The sequence below is a fragment of the Ovis canadensis genome, chromosome 12 (assembly GCF_042477335.2).
Source record: "Ovis canadensis isolate MfBH-ARS-UI-01 breed Bighorn chromosome 12, ARS-UI_OviCan_v2, whole genome shotgun sequence".
Classification (NCBI taxonomy): domain Eukaryota; kingdom Metazoa; phylum Chordata; class Mammalia; order Artiodactyla; family Bovidae; genus Ovis; species Ovis canadensis.
Window position 1 is genome coordinate 86,180,851 of NC_091256.1, and position 19,389 is coordinate 86,200,239.

At 53.9% G+C, this 19,389-nt stretch overlaps 1 protein-coding gene across 1 annotated transcript in view; it reads left to right on the forward strand.

Moving 5' to 3' along the window:
• The window catches only part of PLXNA2 (plexin A2), a 226,595-nt gene that overhangs the window by 190,810 nt on the left and 16,396 nt on the right, over positions 1-19,389 (forward strand). The window contains exons 14-21 of the mRNA XM_069544266.1: positions 6,091-6,208; positions 8,429-8,565; positions 9,443-9,610; positions 9,744-9,837; positions 14,511-14,750; positions 15,356-15,499; positions 15,774-16,008; positions 18,780-18,922. Of these exons, the coding sequence (XP_069400367.1) occupies positions 6,091-6,208; positions 8,429-8,565; positions 9,443-9,610; positions 9,744-9,837; positions 14,511-14,750; positions 15,356-15,499; positions 15,774-16,008; positions 18,780-18,922 (1,279 nt within the window). The remainder of the gene's footprint in view (positions 1-6,090; positions 6,209-8,428; positions 8,566-9,442; positions 9,611-9,743; positions 9,838-14,510; positions 14,751-15,355; positions 15,500-15,773; positions 16,009-18,779; positions 18,923-19,389) is intronic.

The window sequence follows — 19,389 nt, forward strand, 5'->3', positions numbered from 1 at the left end:
CTTCCCAGGGACCCCACTCCCTGAAACCTTCCTGGGACCCTCTCCTAGCCCACCTCCGTTCCTCGAGCATCCTGTCCAGTGTGATTTCCAGTTCCTTGGCTCCTCTGGCATCAGGGTTGCCGGGGCCAGGCCGCCCCACGGTTGGTCTCCGCCTGCCCACTGGCTGGCTGAGACGCCTTCCCAGCCCGTCCGTTCTCCTCCTCGGCCTCCCCCGCCCCTTCTCCTCCGGCCGCCCTGTTGGAAGGCATCCCACTCGGTGGGCTGCGGGCAACAATTTGTTTGGCTCGTGGGGCTCTGACAGCAGCTTAATCCGAACAGGGCCTCCGCCGGAGCAAATTCATTTATTTCACTAAGGGAAATGTCAGCTGGAAATTAGAAAATAGGCGTGTAGCGGCGGACGGGCGAGCGGGGCTCCCGGAGTGACACAGGTTCCAATTTGGGGTGCTCATTTGGCAGTGGCGGCCGCTGTGGAGTCAGTGGACAGGAGGTGGGCAGGAGGCTGGGGGGCTGCTGGGGGTGGGAGGGCAGCAGGAGTGATGTTTCCCCTGCTAGGGAGAAAGGGGGGCCGCCAGGGTCTTCTGCGTGATTTCTCAGGCGGAGTTGGGCCATGTCACCCTGGGTCCAGCGGGCACGCAGCTCTGCAGGGGGCACTGGGAGCCTGGCCGTGAGAAGGGCTGGAAGCCGGGTTCTCCCCTTAAACGCCACCCCTTGCAGCCTCCCTCAAGCCAGCCCTGAGTAACAACCAGAAACGTGGCGCTGGCAGCCATGAAAAGATGGCAGGGTGCCTTTCACTGGCACCTATGCTTTCTCATCCATCCTCTCGCTTCTAATCGGTAAGGACTCTGAGAGGTAGACGTTGTTATCACTATTTTAAGAGCAAAAGACTCGGAAGTGAAGTGACATTCCCCCCACCCCCTCACCCCCCTGTTCATTCAGGGCATAAGTGGCGGTAGAGAGTTGGAACTCAGGTCTCCTAAGTTTTGGTTCAGGCCTCTTGCTGTTCCCTAAGAGCCAGGGGAGACTCCCAGTTAAGAGTGGCCTGGAAATCCCATGGTCCGCCAGCATGTGGTTTTCTGGGTCAGAAGCCGTGATTCCAGGATGGCCAGGACAGGGTCAGAGTCGGGGGATGAGTTCTCCGACTCTGGGGATTCCCGGCAGGGGAAGCAGGAGCTGCTTGCCTGATCCTTTGGACCTTCAGATCTTGCAGACCGGACCCTTCACTGTCAGCCTTGGCCCTTCAAGGAGTGAATCCTGGAGGAGAGACTGGCCAGGTCTACAGGAAAGAGATGAAGAAGAGGCGAATGGGGAAATATTTAAGTAGTGATCCTGAGCCAGGAGGGGAGGTGAAAGCTAGTGGACGGGACCCAGAAGCCTGCGGACCGTGGTCAGACGGTCTCTATGGAGCCCAGCGCCCCGGCAGACTCAGCTAGACACTCAGTCACACTGAGCCCAAATCCACCTTGGCCTCACAGACATGCCCTAGGCCTCGGGACACAGGCCAAGTCTCCAGCTTGGTGACATGCCACAGGACTGCAAAGGAAAGGGTTTGTGGGAGATGAAAGGGTAAGGCTTTGACCTGAGAGGTGCTGAGTCTTGGGCAGCTGAACATGGAAATAGCCTGGGATCTGGGATTCAAAAAGTCTTCTAAGTCCTGCCTTATCTACTCCGGGCAGCCCTGAGACCTTAGTAAACTGCTCCGTCTCTCCAACCTTCACTGGCCTCATGGAAACCACGATTCTTACTGCGTGGGTTTTGGGGGAGAATTCAGTAAGATGAAAACGAGGAGCCCGTAACGTGCCTTGGGAACATCAGGAAAGCTTGTTCCATCTTTGAAATCAAATGCATCACACCCACCCAGGTCCCCGGGGAAGAAAGTTCCTCCCAAAAAACTGAAAGTGAGGATACAAAAGGAGCCTGGGAAGGTGAATGGTTGCCAGGGGTCCCTGCCAAGGCCAGTAGGCACCCTAGAAAACCACCCCCGTCGTCTCCTCGGGCGCGGGGCAGACAGGAGGCGACAGGCGCATTCTGCACCTCGGCTGCACGCAGCCCTGGCTTCCAGCCGTGCCAGGCTCATTACTGCTCTCGAGGTTTCAGAGTTTGTTAACATCATTAAAGCCTCCATCCCGGGCAGTGAGCAGCAGGCACAATCATTACAGATGTCTGCGAGAGATGAATTTGGCTAAATGGGCCCAGTGCAGAGTCCCGGGCACGGGCAGGATTAGCAGGCACAGTAATGACTTACCATATGCTTGTGCCACGCCATCTATCACTCAGCAATTAGGTTAATGTTGGTTAAAGGGTCCCGCTTAGTCCTGCAATCAGCGCCCCACAGGTCTGGGGAGGGCCGGATGACTCCATCACAGGACGTTTCCTGGGTGATGAGAGGCAGGTTGAGGCTGCCGCTCAGCCCTTCCTGAGACGGGCTCTGTATGAGACAGACTTAGCTGAGGTCCTCAGACCTGCCCCCGGTCTCCCTCATCCGCTGTACCTACGAGCTCAGCCATGCCTTGATGGATGTTAGATTGCATGTGCTCCCCACCCCAAGGATGCGTGCTCATGGGGAGAAAAGCGCCACCCATGCCAGTCTGTGGGAGGTGGTGCAGGGTGGGGCGAGGGCACTGGGCTGGGTGCCAGGAGCTCAGCTACTGATGAGCTCTGTGACTTTGGGCAAGTCCCTTGGCTCCATGATCCTCAAATGTCTCATCTGGAAAGTGGGTCTGTAGAAACAGATCTCTGCAATCACTTTTACGGTCCCTAGGATATCAGAAACGATAACCTCTGTGCCTCACAGAATCTACAGCCCCCATCATTAGAAAGCATTATCGGTGGCACTAATGTGAACCCAGAAGCCCACTGTCTACCAGGAGGAGTCAAGCCTTCAAATGTGGAAGCTACTGTTAAAGGGTTATTTAGTCTAATTCCTCATTTTACAAGGAGAAACTTTAAACATCCCCAGCTCCTGTCTCGGGTAATACACAAGGAGACTGAAGCTATCAGGGATGCTGGGAGGAGGCAGGGAGACAGGGAGTTAGGAGGCCCCCAAAAGTCTAACCACAGGAACTTTGCTGACCTGTAAGGCCTGAAGGAGGAAGTGGTACCCACACCACTGCCTGTGGTTCTCTCCTGCCAGGGAGGGAGTGGGTACAGCTGGTTAAATCTCAAAGCTTTAGGAACCCAGCCAGGTCTTCCCTACCTCGCCATCCTCCACCTCCGCCAGCAACCTCAGCTGCACCCCAGGACAGCCACCTTGTCCACTCTGTCCCTTCCACAAAACACACAGAGAGCATTCCGCTGATGTTAGGGCAGCAGAGTGGAGGAGCATCAAAGGCATGAGCTTTGGAGCCAGGCTGAACCTGGATTTGAATCACAGCTCTGCCACTTCCCAGCTCCGTGGCCATAGGTGAGTCACTTAGCACCTCGGAGCCTTGGTTTCCTTGTCTGTAAAAATAGAGACAGTAAGACCCACCCTTAGGATGTCTGAGGATGACATGAGATCCTCTCCAGTACAGTGCCTGCCATTTGCAGCTCAGTAAGCTGGAGCTCTTGTTATTATTGAGAGACTCCACTTTGGCTTGACCCTCATCCTCAGTATAACCCTCTGCACTCCCTACAGCTGCCCTCGAGCTCAGGGATCAAATGCCAGTAACAGTGACAGATCCACTCAGTCAAGGGGACCTCTCCATCCTTCACTGCAAGCACTGGGTCCCAGGAATGAAAAGGAAGAAGAGTGACAGGTCCTCAGAGTTCCCTACAACGTGGTCTGCGTCCTTAGCACTCTCACCCAGTTCTTAGACTTACCAGATAGACCCTTCTGCAGCCCACTGCTGCCCCTGTCCACTCAAGAGAGGGATGGATGAAGTAGAAGCCCGCTCCACCAGCAGGGAGAGGACTCGGCTGCAGGCCCCTCCCTGCAGACCGGTCTCTGGGCCCCCCATCACTCCCTTCCAGGAGGGACACTCAGAGCCAGCTGCAGGCGCTCAGCCTTGGGCCGTGGGGCAGTGCCCTCTCCCTTCCGTTCGCCTTCTCACAGGTGCTTGACATGCAAAGCTCACCTTTTGGGCCATGAACCCTGAGCAAGAATATGTTCTGGGAAAGACAGTGTGCCAAGAGGCCCCAGCCCTGTGGTTCACCTGCTACAAGGACAGCAGAACAGGCCATCCTAGGCCTTCTCCTCTCTTAGACAGGTCCCAGGAGGAATAAAGATGCCCATGACCTTCACGTGTTCTCACGTTTCCTCTTTCCCTGACTTTGAGCCCTCCCTGATTTCCTCCTGCTTTTTCTTCTCGAGGGTGGTTCCAGCACAGTGACCAATGTTGGGTGAGTGAGGGACAAGAAAGCGCTGATGAGAAAAGAAAGAGACTCATCTGCTCCGTCCTCCTCTTGGCCCTCCCCTCCCTGCCACTTCCAGCACAGAGCAGAGATAATCCGCTGATGCTGCTGGAGAGTGCAGGTCAGCAGGATTGGATGGCAGGGACCCCAGACAGGAGCAGGCGCTGGGGCCCAGGAAACCTGGTAGGAGGGTTGTTACTCCAAGCAGGAAGCAGCGTGGAGATAACCCCATGCAGTACCTTAAATGAAGCTTCTCAAATGCTCCGCTAATGAGGTTTAAGGAGACAATTATGTGTAAAATACTAATTGATCACCACTATCATCTTTACTGTGGGTTCATAATTAATTTATTTATTCTTGGCGAAAAGGAGGGGAGAACAGCCTTCAACATGCACCCACTACTGTCTTGTCGAACTTAATATGCTAAACGCAATAAGACAGTTATTGCATGTTAAGTAAATATTCACCAGGAGTGAAAGTACTTATTTGGGATTAACTGTTATGAAGGAGATGGAGCTCGGTGGCATGCCGTGTGCGTGAGCACGCCGTGTATTTGTTTAATGCAAGTTTTATTACATCGAAATGAAATCTCTGTTTAGTTACCTTCCTTCCTAGAGAAGCTGTTGAGATAAGCATCGCTCGGTTAAACACGGATCTTCCCCACCGTGCCTGGATAATGCTGAGGATTACTGGAGAGGAGTCTGTTTTTCTGGCTCCCCACTAAGCCAGCCTACCAAGGGCACCAGACTGCTCAGAACTCTTAAATGGCATTGGGAGGAGGGTTTCTCTTTACCAAGCCTGGTGGGGCCCTTTCCCACCCACCCCATGCCTTAGGATTCCGGGCAAGAGGTCCCCCCCAAAATCTGATTTCTTCCCTTCCTCCCATATGCTCCAGCCGCTGCCCACTGCTAGAGGCGGCTGTGGCTGAGGCAGCCGGTCTGTAAATGTGCTTGTGACTTATCTCAGGCGCCAGGGAAGCCCCCGCCCCATGAGGGGGCATCGATTTTGCACAGCAGCAGAAGGAGTGCCCCGCCCCCTCTTCCCTCCAGCTCTCCTGTTGCCGTGAGACGTGGCTTCCAACCCCGGGGCTGGTTGGCCGCCTCATCCACCAGCTTCCTGCGCTCAGCCCTTGATTAAGTGGGAGTCCAGTGTCGGCTGCCGTGCTAATGAACTCATCCACCTGCCACCCCCTCCCCCGCTGCCTCTGGACGCTGCTGCTCTCGCTCAGCCGGGAGCTCCGGTTCGGGGAGCTCACTGTCTGGCCAGCTTATCTGTCCCCTCACTGCAAACCACAGGGAGGGAATCAAACCACACACGAGGCAGCTTGCCCAATCAGTCCTCAGTCCTTCTCGGGAGTGTTCAAGTGTTGGCCTGTCACTGCCTCTGCCCTGCCCCTCGGTCTCTCTACAGGGCATTAGGTTTATCCCGCGGATATTGGGACAGGACTCAGTGCTAAGCCCTGCACTAGGCATCGGGGACTGCAGGCTTGTTCATAGAAATAGGCAGCACAGCGTTTTGAAGGGACACAGGTCTTTAGAGATGCGCTCATCCACCTTCTCACTGTGTCCATGAGAGATTAAAGCCCAGAGAGGGAAAGTCCTTGACCCAAGGTCACACAGCCACACGGTTGAGCAAGCTGTCTTGGTCCAGCCCTGGTGTAAGACTGTTGAGTTACTCACCGTGACTGGTGGGGTGAGCAAACAGGGGCAGGAATGCCAGCTGTCCCCAGGTCTCTGACGGGAAGGCTCGCTCTCTCGTCAGGATCGTCTGTGAGATGGGCCACGCCCTCGTGGGAACCACCTCTGGGCCTGTGCGCCTATGCATTGGCGAGTGTCAGCCGGAGTTCATGACCAAGTCCCATCAACAGTACACCTTTGTGGTGAGTACTGGGTCTCGTGCTGGGCTGTGCTGCTCCTGAGTCGCTTCAGTCGTGTCTGACTTTTTGCGACCCTCTGGGCTGTAGCCTGCCAGCCTCCTCTGCCCATGGGATTCTCCAGGCAAGAATACTTGAGTGGGTTGCCAGGCCCTGCTCCAGGGGATCTTCCTAACCCCAGGGATCAAACCCACATCTCGTCTGTCTCCTGCATTGGCAGGTAGGTGGGTTCTTTGCCACTAGCCCCACCTGGGCAGTTCTGCTCCCGACTTCTCCCAGCAAAGTCCCACCCTCCCCTTCCCAAGCCAGTGCCTCTGGGCTTCTTGCAGACTGAGTAGGGGACCAGAAGAAGGAAAGCCTATCTTTCCCGGGTGAGTCGAGTTCATGACCAACAATGCTTCTTTGGACACTTGGGAGTCCCAGGGAGCCACAGGTCAGGGTTCTGAATAAGCAACATCAGACCTTTCTTAGAAAGTGGATCCTCAACGCAGGGTGGGAAGGCGCTGCCCTTTGTCCTGCCAATGTGATATCTTTGTCTAATTCCAGCCTAATGAGGACAGATAGCCTGAGGGACCTAATTAAAAGGGTCTATATTTATCCACATGCTTTTTTTCTGCCAGGGATATTGTAAGAGGAAGTTTAGGGGAGCCATTTGAAATCCTGCAGGGACACAGGTCTGTGTGTGCGGCCACGGAGAGGAGCGTAAGAGTGAGCTGCTCCGTGTATTGGCGTGTTGCATGTACATGCACACATGCACAGCCCTGGAAACGCTTCTTCACACCCAGGCAGCAGGTGGAATCACAAAGACTTTCTTTACTCCTTCAGAACAACCCTCTTCTGGGGCCCAGACGTCCCTTTTCTGACACCTAACCAACATGGCTTTATCAAGTTCTTTGTTAAAAAGTGTTAACACCCTGCAGAGGGGGTCAAACCAGCCTTGCTCAGAGTATTGAAAAGTTACTAGATCACAAAATTCTCTTCTGTCTAAAGCATTTTACTGCTTATTTTAGGTTTTCCAGTCTCTGCCTTGTTAGCTCAGCAACTCCACCTTTTCCTTATACCTGTCTTCTCTTGGGTTGGAGGGTACCACGGGCTTCCCAGGTGGTGCTAGTGGTAAAGAACTGGCCTGCCAATGCTGAAGGCAGAAGAGACGTGGGTTCAATGCCTGGGTCGGGAAGATCCCCTGAAGAAGGACATGGCAACCCCCTCCAGTATTCTTGCCTGGCAAATCCCATGGACAGAGAAGCCTGGTGGGTTACAGTCCATAGCGTCATAAAGAGTCAAGACGCAGCTGAAGCAACTTCACACTCACGCGTGCATACACACACGCAGCCCACCTCCCGCATCTGAGAGGGTCTTGTGTGAGAAGCAAACTCAGAAAGACTAGGTGGAGAGTGGCAGAGTGACGAGCAGGGAGGGCTCCAGAGACCACGTCGCCCTCCTCCTCTCTTGACAGAGTAGCAAGCAAGACTGCTTGCCAGCCCAGACCGATGCAGAAACTTGCTCCAGGAGTGAGCAGAACTTGCTTGCATCACGTCGCTAGTGAGTGGCTGATGCAGACTAGAGTTCACATTGCGTGGTTGCTCACTTTCCACTCCACTCTGCTGCCCACTAGGCAGAAACAATTTCTTTCTGATGCATTCTAGGCCAATGACATTTCTTTTAGGCTTCAGGGTAATTGTTACAATTTAATGGGCTTAGTAGAACATCCCAACCAACGATAGGCCATCCTCCTGGTGAAGGTCGGGGAAGCCAACATTACTGACGAGTGCCTGCACCAGGCACCCTGCCGTGCCCCTCTCGGGCTGAGGGACGGCTCAGAGGACGTGAGCTTGGACCATTAACGGAGACTCTTGGTGGCCCAGTCCAGACAGGGATGCTTTATTCAGCACTATCGATTTTGTGCCAAAAAAATCAGTACTGCTGCAGATAGAGAAGCATTCTCAATTGTTCTCAATTTGTAAACTAATTGATAGATTAGTCAGTGTCATCTCTGCCTTCCCATCAGGGTTATGAGCAGAAGACTCCCCGGGGAGTTAATTACTTGCCAAGCGTGGCCTTTCTGCCTTCCCTGGATATGCCAGGAGCCGACTCTTAGAAAGGGTCTCAGCTCCAGGGTGGGCAGAGAGTGTCTGGAGTTCCCCCTTCTGTCTGTTTAAGCCTAGCCTGGGCTTCTCCCTGTGGGCAAAGCCTGAGCCATGATCATGTCTCTGCTTCCTCCCAAAGAGCCCTTCTGTGCTGTCGCTCAGCCCCACCCGCGGGCCTGAGTCTGGAGGCACCATGGTGACCATCACAGGCCACTATCTCGGGTCTGGAAGCAGCGTGGCCGTTTACCTGGGCAACCAGACCTGCGAGTTCTACGGGTGAGAGGGGCTTGGAGGAGCTCTCGGAGACCATGTGTGTGCGGGCTGTGCACACATACAGGCACATGTGTGTGCAGGTTCACATATATGCCCGCCCCACCATCTCCATGGTACGCGCCACATCCTAGCCCCAAACCCTGCTCCAGCCACTGCGAGAAATGCCTGCCAGTAGTCAGTTTGAATCGCATCATAAGGGCTAAATAGTCCCACAAACACTTGGAAGTGAGGCCCATGCGACCTGCTTCTGACCAGGGCTCCCAGGAGCGCTCAGCCACCATCAGGATCGAGCATTCATTAGGTCCCCGCTGTGGTGACTCCAGAAGCGTGGCCTCTGTCCCCACATGATGCACAGATGCCTCCTCGGGGCACCTCTCGTGTGTAAAAATTGAAGCCTGGGGATGTAGAGAATCCAGAGAGAATTCTGAAAGGGATCCCTAGATGGGAACCCAGCTTGCTCAATAGACCTCCTGCCTGGACGGTACACGGCCTGGGGCCAAGACGGTGTGTTTTCTGCTTTCGCTTTTCTGCATAGTACATACTCCACATGTCAACTGACCGACATGCACATGACTCCAAGCACTAGCTAAATAGTCATGTTTTAGAAAAATCCAGAAAGACAGGCATTCTCCCAAGCCCCAGGGAGCCTTGCCCCTGCCCCATCTTGTCTAAGCCCCTTCTCCAATTGGCTGCCTCCCCAACCCAGCCAGAGTTGGAGCTCAAGTAGAAAGAGACACTGATACACACTGCTAAGGGACGTTCCCTAGCCTGGAGTAGAACAGGACAGAAGAACCCATCCTTCAACTAGGAGAAAGCGCCTTCTCAGGCCAGAGGCCGCCCCCTTGCCCCGGCTCCTAACCCTCCTGCGGTCTGCCTGCAGGCGGTCCATGAACGAGATCGTGTGCGTCTCGCCCCCGTCGTCCAATGGGCTGGGGCCCGTCCCCGTCTCCGTGAGCGTCGACCGGGCCCGAGTGGACAGCAACCTGCAGTTCGAGTACATAGACGACCCTCGGGTGCAGCGCGTCGAGCCGGAGTGGAGCATTGCCAGGTGAGGCGGAGGAGGCGCCCAGCCGCCGCGCCCGAGCCCCTTCCGCCCCGGGGCGGCTCCCCCCGTGTCCTCGCGGAGCATGGGGGCAGCTGCAGAGGGCTGTCTCCCTCACCCAGCCTCTGCTTCTTCCCAGTGGCCACACACCCCTGACCATCACGGGCTTCAACCTGGATGTCATTCAGGAGCCGCGGATCCGCGTCAAGTTTAACGGCAAAGAATCTGTCAACGTGAGTACCGGCGCGTCCACCCAGCCCTCAGGAAACGCGGCTGTGGGTGTGTTTGGCAAGGTGATGGGTTCTGTTAGCACTGGGGCCTTCGTTTGCCAGAGCAGAGTCCGCAGTCATGGCCCCAAACACCGGGGCCTCGCAGTGGTTTTTATAATTACAGTATAACTGTTGCTCGTCAGAATGACTCCTTATCCCAGAAGGGCTTCTGAGCCTCGGACATGGTGCCAAAGGGCTCCTGTTTTCTGCCATGTTCCCTTCAAGGTCTGATAAGAGGAGTGTGAGAGGGTGAAGAAATTCTGGCTGCAGATTCACACGTTTTCAAATTAGAAATAGGACGCTGCCATCTATTAGCTGTACACCCATGATAAAGTTGTTTAACCTCTCTGATCCTCCCTCCCCCGGCTAGAGATGCTGATGATAAGACTCTCCTCATGGCTCTGTAAGATGCAATGAGGCTGGCACTTGATAAACGCTAGTCACTGCATGCAGATAAGTCCATCCTGGTTGCTAAGACGATCAAGCTGAACATTTCACTTTGCTGTCCTGGGCAGAGCCACGTACTTTAATTTTTTTCCCCTACTGTGGATTTTTGTGACGTTAAAAAAAGTTATCTATCGTAAACGCAGAATGTCTGCTATGTTGTTATAAATTTTTTAGTTTGTTCCACTGGCTCCATCTTTCTCTTTTCAGTCAATATGCTCTAAAACATTTCTGTATTCATAATTATAGTCCAGGAGACGCCATTATGACCATCATTTTTCACATGAGTTACTATTATTACTGCTTTGACCTCCTGGAGATTGACGAGGCTGAGATGGAGATGGAGAAGGTGGTGTTGCATCGACGCTCCTTTTCCTGACGCGTTCCCAGCATGCTTGAAGCTTCCCTGGGAAACACAGAAATACACGAAATGACAGACTTGCTGGAAGGCTAGATCTGGAAAGTTCTCAGAGATCATCTGGCCCAAACTGCTCCTCGTGTAGCTTAGAAGATAGGGCCGGAAGGGAGTAATGACTTGCCCCCAGACATGGAGGAGGCAGGTGATAGGGCCAAGCCCAGTCCCACGCATCTGACTCTTGGTAACTAGACTATGTGAGATGCTGGTAGGCTTGACGTTCCATCGTGCCAGAGGCGTGGGATGTCAGTCTGTCACCTCCAGCGCACATCGTGGTAACAGCTCCGTGGCCTAGACGAGCACATGACTCTGTGTCCCAGTGGAGAGCTTGATACCTGAGCAAGAGAGACTGTGTCCCCTTCCGCTTTCAGGCTGAGGCCACAGCCCACCTCCTCCTGTCTGCTGTCTCTAGGAACTGGCCAGCCTGGGGAGGGGGCACAGTCCCTCCAGGGTCAGCAAGACCCCAGAGGTCAAAGCATCAGAATGCAGAAAATAAAAGACACGGTTCGTCTAGCACAGAGGGAATTTTGTAGGATGAGTACATGACTGAGAAGGTCAACCTCCAAGGCTGCATGGTTAGTCCCCAGGAAGCTGTTTGAAGGGAAGACAGAGCTGGGAAGGGCCCCTCAACAGCTGACATCCTTCTGAGAATGCTTGGGTCTTACTGCCCTCCCCAGGATGCGCTGGCAGGAATCTCCCCAGCAGTTCCCCCGCCCATCCCCCAGGACCTCAGTGCTTCAAGGAGTTAAGAAGCAGCCTCTCCCTCTCGAGAGATAGGGGGCCCTGAGCACCAGCAGTGACCTGCCTGGTGTCTGCGGGCTGCAGCCTAGAGGAAGGGCCTGGGGGTGCATGTCGCCAGCAAGCCGGTCCCAGGAGGGAAAGCCAGTCCGCTCTGCCCAGTGCCTTCCCGTTCAGGGGTGCTGGGAGAGAACTGTGTGTCCCCTTGGCCCTGCCAGGAGCCCACCTCACCCTCAGGCCCTGGCACTAACCCCCCTGCCTCTGGGTTTGGAAGCAGCCCCAGGGGGACGGGCCAGAGTGCAGGCCGCCAAACCCGAAGGAATGTTTGGCAGGCAAAGTGCCGATGCAGCACCAGGCAGGGAGCAAACAGAGGCTGTTTGTCTGGGGGTAGTTTGCTCATTCTCAGAGGAGCCTCGTCCAGGGGCACCGGAGCGAGCGGAGAGGAGACGGGGCAGGCAGGGCGGCAGCGCTCAGGCTGGGGGTCTGTCCCACGGACCCCGGGGTGGGACCCCCAGCTCAGCTCCTCCACCCATTTGACAGCATCTCTGTTTCCCTCCTGCCAGGGTGTCCCCAGCTGGCATGTGAAAGGGACTCTGGGTTCATAGGGGGCTGCTGAGGGGACCTGAGGAAGGCGGGGTGGGTACTGCTCTCTGACGGCACGGAGCCCTCCTGAACTGTTTGCTTTAAACTCTTCAACTCCCCCTGGAAAGGGAGGGTTAAGGCTTGGAGCGCTGACCTCATCTCCATGCAAGTGTCCGCTTTTTCTGCCCTCTCACACACACCGTCTTGTTTTCCAAATGTGAAGCCCAGGTTTGTGTATGTTGGCCGGACACACAACATGTGTGGAGCTGCCAGGACAGCGCGTACTTGAGCAGGGTTCCCACACATGCCCCTGGCGGTTGCTGGGACACGGAGCCTCCCGCAGCCCCAGCAGCTGCAGAGAGCAGGACGGGAGGAGTGGGGAGGGGTCCAGACCGCGCTTGGGCCCCAGGGCGGGGTCTCTGGTCAAGCTGCTGCCTGGGCAGCCCCTAGACCAGCCGGCAGAGGAGGGCCAGCTCAGCAAGCTGTTAGCTGGAGACCAGGGCCCACCCAGGAGGAAAGGACATTGTGAACCCAGGGGCAATACCACGGTCGCACCTCCATGGACGGTGAAGGGACCCTCGGAGAAGAGTGAGACCTTGGCTAGAACACTGAAGGAGGTGAAGGAGCTTTTTCATCCATCACTATGGTCAGTAAACATTAACTGAACACCTACAGTGTGCTCGTCTCACACAGCTTCCCACATCCCATCACACACACACACACACACATTTATATACACATACACACGCAGGACACACACACACACACATAGACACAGATACACACATATACACACACACATACACACACGCGGACACACATGGACACACACGACACACACATGCATAGACACAGATACGCACAGATACATACATATACACATGCACATGGACACACACACATAGACACACACGTTTATACACATATAAATACATATATACACACATGGACACAATACATAGACACACATACACACATGCACACACTTATACACACATACACACATGGACACACATAGACACACATATACGCATACACATACACACGTACACACATGCATGACACATGCACACAGAGACACAGGTATACATACATAGACAAACATACACACATGGACACACACATAGACACATATACACATACATACACACGTACACACGTACACACATGCATGACACATGCACACAGAGACAGGTATACATGCATTTACACACATACACACATGGACACACACATAGACACATATATATCCACACATTTATACACACATACACAGGACACACATACACACATAGAAACAGACACATACACACATATACACACGTGGATACACATGGACACACACGACACACACATGCATAGACACAGATATGCACATATACATACATATACACATATGCACATGGACACACGTACATAGACACACACATTTATACACATACAATTTATACACATATAAATGCATATATACACACATGGACACAATACATAGACACATTTATACACACATGGACACACATAGACACACATACACACATGCACACACATACACATACACATACATATACACACATACACACATGGACACACACATAGACACATAGACACATACACATACACACACACACACGTACACACATGCATGACACATGCACACAGAGACACAGGTATACATACATAGACACACATACACACATATATATCCACACATTTATACACACATACACACAAGTGGACACACACACATACATAGACACACCCATACACACACACACAGGAAACGGCTTCTGTTCTGCTCTTTTCTTCATTTGTTCATGCTCCGTCATTCCCAGGCATTTGCTACGGTTTTTCTCTGCCTGGAACTTGATCCTTTACCATCCCCGCTGTCTGGGAAAGTCCTACACATTCTCCAGGTTAAATTTCATTCATTTTTTCCAAAGGAAAGCTCCCATGAGTCACCCTCACCCTGCCTCAGGCCACGCGCGCGCGCGCGCGCGCACACACACACACACAGGCTGGTGCACACACACAGGCACCCCTAGAGTGCCGGGGACTCCCCCATCCGGGCGTTTCTCACTCCATCCGTGCCTTTAGCAGTGCCGCGGCCCCTCGTGGGCTGCAGGCCCTCTGCTGCGGCCACACTGTGATGCTGGTTGGATCCTTGCCTCCGCCCTGGACTGGGGCCGTTTCACTGATGGCCCAGCTCCTGGGCACAGCGCCTGGCACAATGTAGGCGCTCAGTCAGTGTGGGCGAATGAAGAAATGAAGTTAAAATGCACCCCTCCTCCTACACACACACACACAAAACCAACAACAGAAAAATACAATTTCACAGCTCTTTTCCTGAAGCAAGTAGCTCACTAGAGACCGGCCAAACAAAGCAGAAGGTGGGACTAGGGCGTGCGACCCCGCAGTGTCACCGGCTGGGTGTTGGAACGCTGCGCTCTGGGCCCCGTAGGTGTGCAAAGTTGTGAACACCACCACCCTGACCTGCCTGGCACCCTCGCTGACCACGGACTATCGGCCCGGCCTGGACACCGTGGAGCGGCCAGACGAGTTTGGATTTGTCTTCAACAACGTCCAGTCCTTGCTGATTTACAACGACACCAAGTTCATCTACTATCCCAACCCGACCTTTGAACTGCTCAGCCCTACTGGAGTCTTGGATCAGAAGCCAGGATCCCCCATCATTCTGAAGGTAGGAGCGCGGCATTTCCAGACCACCCCTCTCCCGTCCTGGCCTCGCCTCCCTTCAGTGCCCACAGGCTTCCATCGCTGCCAACGCCCCGTGAAGGGAGCTCAGGAATAGCTACAGACCCACGCAGTGACGTATCTTGAGCTTGGGATTCTCAAGGAACCCTGGGGAGTATTTTGTGTTCTTGTGGACATTGGGCCCCAAAAGCCTTGCAGTGCGTTGGAAGCAGCCACGTCCTTCATTGACCTCATCCACGGCCACCTCAAATGTGAGGCGGTCACGGTGCCCGGTACCATCCCTCCAAGGGTGTGTTACTCCACCGCTTTCAGCTCTCGCCCCTGCGGCCTCCCCTGCAACGTTTCGCTTGTTTGCTGTTTGCCCTCTCCTTCCTCTCTCGTTACTGCTCTCGCCTTCCCTTTCGTTCTCTCCTCCCTTTGTTTTCCCTTTTCCTCTCTAAATTGTGGCCGATGGACGTCCTCTCCGATGGAATGCCTCTTTGGTTTTTGCATTGGTGCCCTTACCCTCTTTCTTTAATCTCTTCTTAAATAGGCAATTAACTTCTGTGTGCACGTATCAATTATTCCTAATAAGATTGCTATTATCTGCAGGGCAAAAATCTTTGCCCTCCTGCCTCTGGAGGTGCCAAACTCAACTACACAGTGCTGATTGGAGAGACCCCGTGTGCCGTTACCGTGTCCGAGACGCAGCTCCTCTGCGAGCCTCCCAACCTCACGGGGGAGCACAAGGTCATGGTGAGCAAAGCACCTTCTATTCTTTCTTCCCTCCTCACCTTGCATGTATAATCTATCGTAGCCAAAGGGTTTTCCAGCTCCTCCACATCCCCTCATCTCAAGGTTCTATATTGGAATGGTTAGGAGCAGAGGATGCAAGAAAAGAAAGGCAGGCGACCTGCAGGAAGTTGTTTGGTCGTCAGGCTACACTGTGTGGTTGTGGTTGCTCCTGTCCTTTCTGAAACGAGAAGGACTGGGCGGCTCGACAGCGTCTGTGTGCGTGTGTCACGCGCAGGTCCACGTGGGCGGGATGGTGTTCTCGCCCGGCTCCGTGAGTGTCATCTCAGACAGCTTGCTGACCCTGCCCGCCATCGTGAGCATCGCGGCGGGAGGCAGCCTCCTGCTCATCATTGTCATCATCGTGCTCATCGCCTACAAGCGCAAGTCTCGAGAGAACGACCTCACTCTCAAGCGGCTCCAAATGCAGATGGACAACCTGGAGTCCCGTGTGGCCCTGGAGTGTAAGGAAGGTAAGTGGGGCCGTTCCTTCGCTTCCGGAACCGCTTTCCTCACCAGCCTTATTACCCCTCTTGTCTGAGACAGCTCTCATCTTTACTCCCATCTGGTCCACCCCAAGCTGTCAAGCTCCATTTTGACCTCTGTTTCCCTTTGAACTTCCTCTGCTCTCGGGGCCAGAGAAGTCCTATTGACATGCACACAGTGAGGCCCCGGGTCTGATAGCATTATTCTGTCCCGCTGTGCCCTGACTCATCCCACAGTCTGGCCACCTTCCTCTCTCCTGGGACAGCGGGTGGCCCTCCGTGTCCCCACGGGCAGAGCCTCCTGGGCCCTGTGGCCTCAGACTCTAGATCCCCACGTGGGAATGGCCCCTTTCACCTGGCCCCCCTCGGAGCAGCAGAAAAGGCAGGAGAGCGCGTCCCCCCTCCTGCCCCGTCCCCTCCCCCAGCGCGTTGTCACCCTGTGCTGCCGGCTGAGCCTCTGAAGGCCACGTGTAGGGCATCTCAGACTGTGATGGTGGAGACTGTGCTTCCTCCATCTCCCAAGCCACCGCCGCTGCCAGGCGACTGGTGTACCTGGTGTCCCCTTGGGCTGAGGGCCCGGCAGACTCTCTGGGTAAACATCTCAATCAGGAATCAAAACACTTCTCTTTTTCTGCAAACTTCAAGATCAGAACAAGCCCCCTGTGAGGAGCTGGGCTGGGAAAGTGGGCCATGGCTCCTCCCTCTGCCAGGGGTAGGGCAGAGAGAGGAGGGGCAGGCTTGCCAGCAAGGGGAAGCCCCTGCTGGCCAAGGGCCTGGCAGGCAGGGCACCCTAAGGCTGGTTTGGTGGCGTTCTCATTTGTGTGTGTGTGTGTGTGTGTGTGTGTGTGTGTCTGTGTGTGAAAATATATATAACATACAATTTACCATTTAACTGTCTAATCTCTATACCCAAGTGCTCTCCCCTCCAGTTCAGAGGCATTGTGTGCATGTGTGTGTGCAAGCAAGTGTGCATGCTCAGTCACTTCAGTTGTGTCCAACTCTTTGCGACCCCATGGAATGCAGCCCACCAGGCTCCTCTGTTCATGGGATTCTCCAGGCAAAATTACTGGAGTGGGCTGCCATGCCCTCCTCCAGGGAATCTTCCCAACCCAGGGATCGAACCCCGGGATCTCTTCTGTCTCCTGCTTTGGCAGGTGGGTTCTTTACCACTAGTACCACCTGGGAAACTCCTCAGGGGTATTAAGTATATTCAGCATGTTGCGCAACCATACCCACCATGCATCTCCAGACCGCCCTCATTTTCCCAGCTGAAACTCTGTACTCAGGAAACAGGCGTTCCCCGTGCTCCTCTCCCTTTGGCCCTTCTGCCTTCTGTCTCCAGGACTCCAACTGCTCTAGGAGCCTCACATAAGTGGCATCAGGCAGCATCTGTCCTTTTGGCAGGTTTATCTCCCTTAGCATCATGTCTCCAAGGTTCATCCACATTGCAGCACGTGGCAGAATTTCACTCCTTTTTCAGGTTGGATAATTGTCCATCAGGTGTAGAAACCACGTTTTGTTTATCAGGTTATCTGTCAATGGGCATTTGGGTTGCTTCTGCCTCTTGGTATCGTGAATAATGCTGCTATGAACGTGAGGATACAAGTATCTATTCAAGTCCCTGCTTCCAGTCCTTGTGGGCATATATGTCAGAGAGGAATTGATGGGTCACAGGATAAAAATTCTGTGTTTAATTTTTTGAGGAATCATCAAATTGGTTTCCAGAGCAGCGGTGCCAGTTTACTTTCCCTCCGACAAGATACGAAGGTTTGCGTTTTCCCACACCCTTGCCAACACTTGTTATTTTCCATTATTTACATTAGCCATACTAACGGGTGGAGCTTCCCTGGTGACAATAGTCTTAAAGAACCCGCCTGCCAGTGCAGGAGACGTAGAGATGCAGGTTTGATCCCTGGGTTGAGAAGATCCCTTGGAGAAGGGCACAGCAACCCACTCCAGTCTTCATGCCTGGGAAATCCTATGAACAGCAGGGTCTGGCGGCTACAATCCATAGGGTCACAAAGAGTCAGACACGAGCAAAGTGACTTTGCACACACACATACTAATGGGTATGAAGCGGTATCTCCTGGTGGTTTTGATTTTCATTTTCCCCCAAGGTCTTTGCATTCTGATTTTTTTCTTTTGCTGGGAAAAGGGGAGTAAAGCTGCCTATTCTGGTCTTTATTTGATCTGCTCAACCAGTCTCTCACCTCTCTCTAGCATCTGTATCACCTGTATGACCCAAGTCTCATGTGCTTCCTTTGTGTTAACAGCACGTGTAATACATGGAAAGAAAATTCAAAATTATAGATAAGCATAGAGGAAGAAATGGGCTTCCCTGGTGGCCCAGCAGGAAAGAATCCACCTGTAATGCGGGAGTTGCAGATTCAATCCCTGGGTTGAGAAGATTCCCCTGGAGAAGAGGATGGCAGTCCACTCCAGTATTCTTGCCTGGGAAAGCCGATGGACAGAGGAGCCTGGCAGGCTACAGTCTGTGGGGTGGCAAAAGAGTCAGACATGACTTTGCAAGTAAAGACATACGCACATGGAGGAGGAAACAGTATAGAAATCACCCATATTCCCACCACCTAAAAAGGCAGTCTGGAGCTAGCTCACTCCCTCTGGAGGTGCACACACCCCACACACACACCGTCTCTGCATCCCAGCCCTTCCTTCCTCCTTCACAAACGTCTCTGCCTCTCCCCTCCCCTGTCTGGGTTCCCCTCCTGAGTCTCCCTGTCTCCCCTGTACCTTCCCAGCTTTTGCCGAGCTCCAGACAGACATCAACGAGCTGACCAGTGACCTGGACCGCTCAGGAATCCCCTACCTGGACTATAGGACCTATGCTATGCGAGTCCTATTCCCGGGCATCGAGGACCATCCCGTCCTGCGTGAGCTGGAGGTAACACTTGCCTCCCTCACCCAGCTGCCCACTGGAGACCCAGGGCCTGGGTTTCCTAGGAGACGCCCCGCAGCTGAGAAGGGTCATGAGTGAGGAGGAGAAACCGCCTGTAGCAGCAGCAGCACCACGGGGACATTTCTGAACTGAAACTCACGGCCACGGGGGCACCCGGTTCTTCGGGATGATTCCAGGAGAAGGCTGCCTGTCATTCTTTAATTAATGACTGAATTAATTGAGATTTGGCCTCATTTCCAAATGGATCTGAGGTGGCTTAAGGAAAGACCCATGATTCTGTGAGGTTTGCCCGTCCATTTCCCAGTTTGTTTTACTAAAGAGAGTACAACGGGACAGAGGAGGTGGAGGGGAGGGGAGTAAACCCAGCTAGTCTGATGGGGTGGCTCCCCTTGTGTTGGATCCTTGGCGCAATCAGATGTATAGCATCCTCTCTGGAGCCCAGCCCTCTCCAC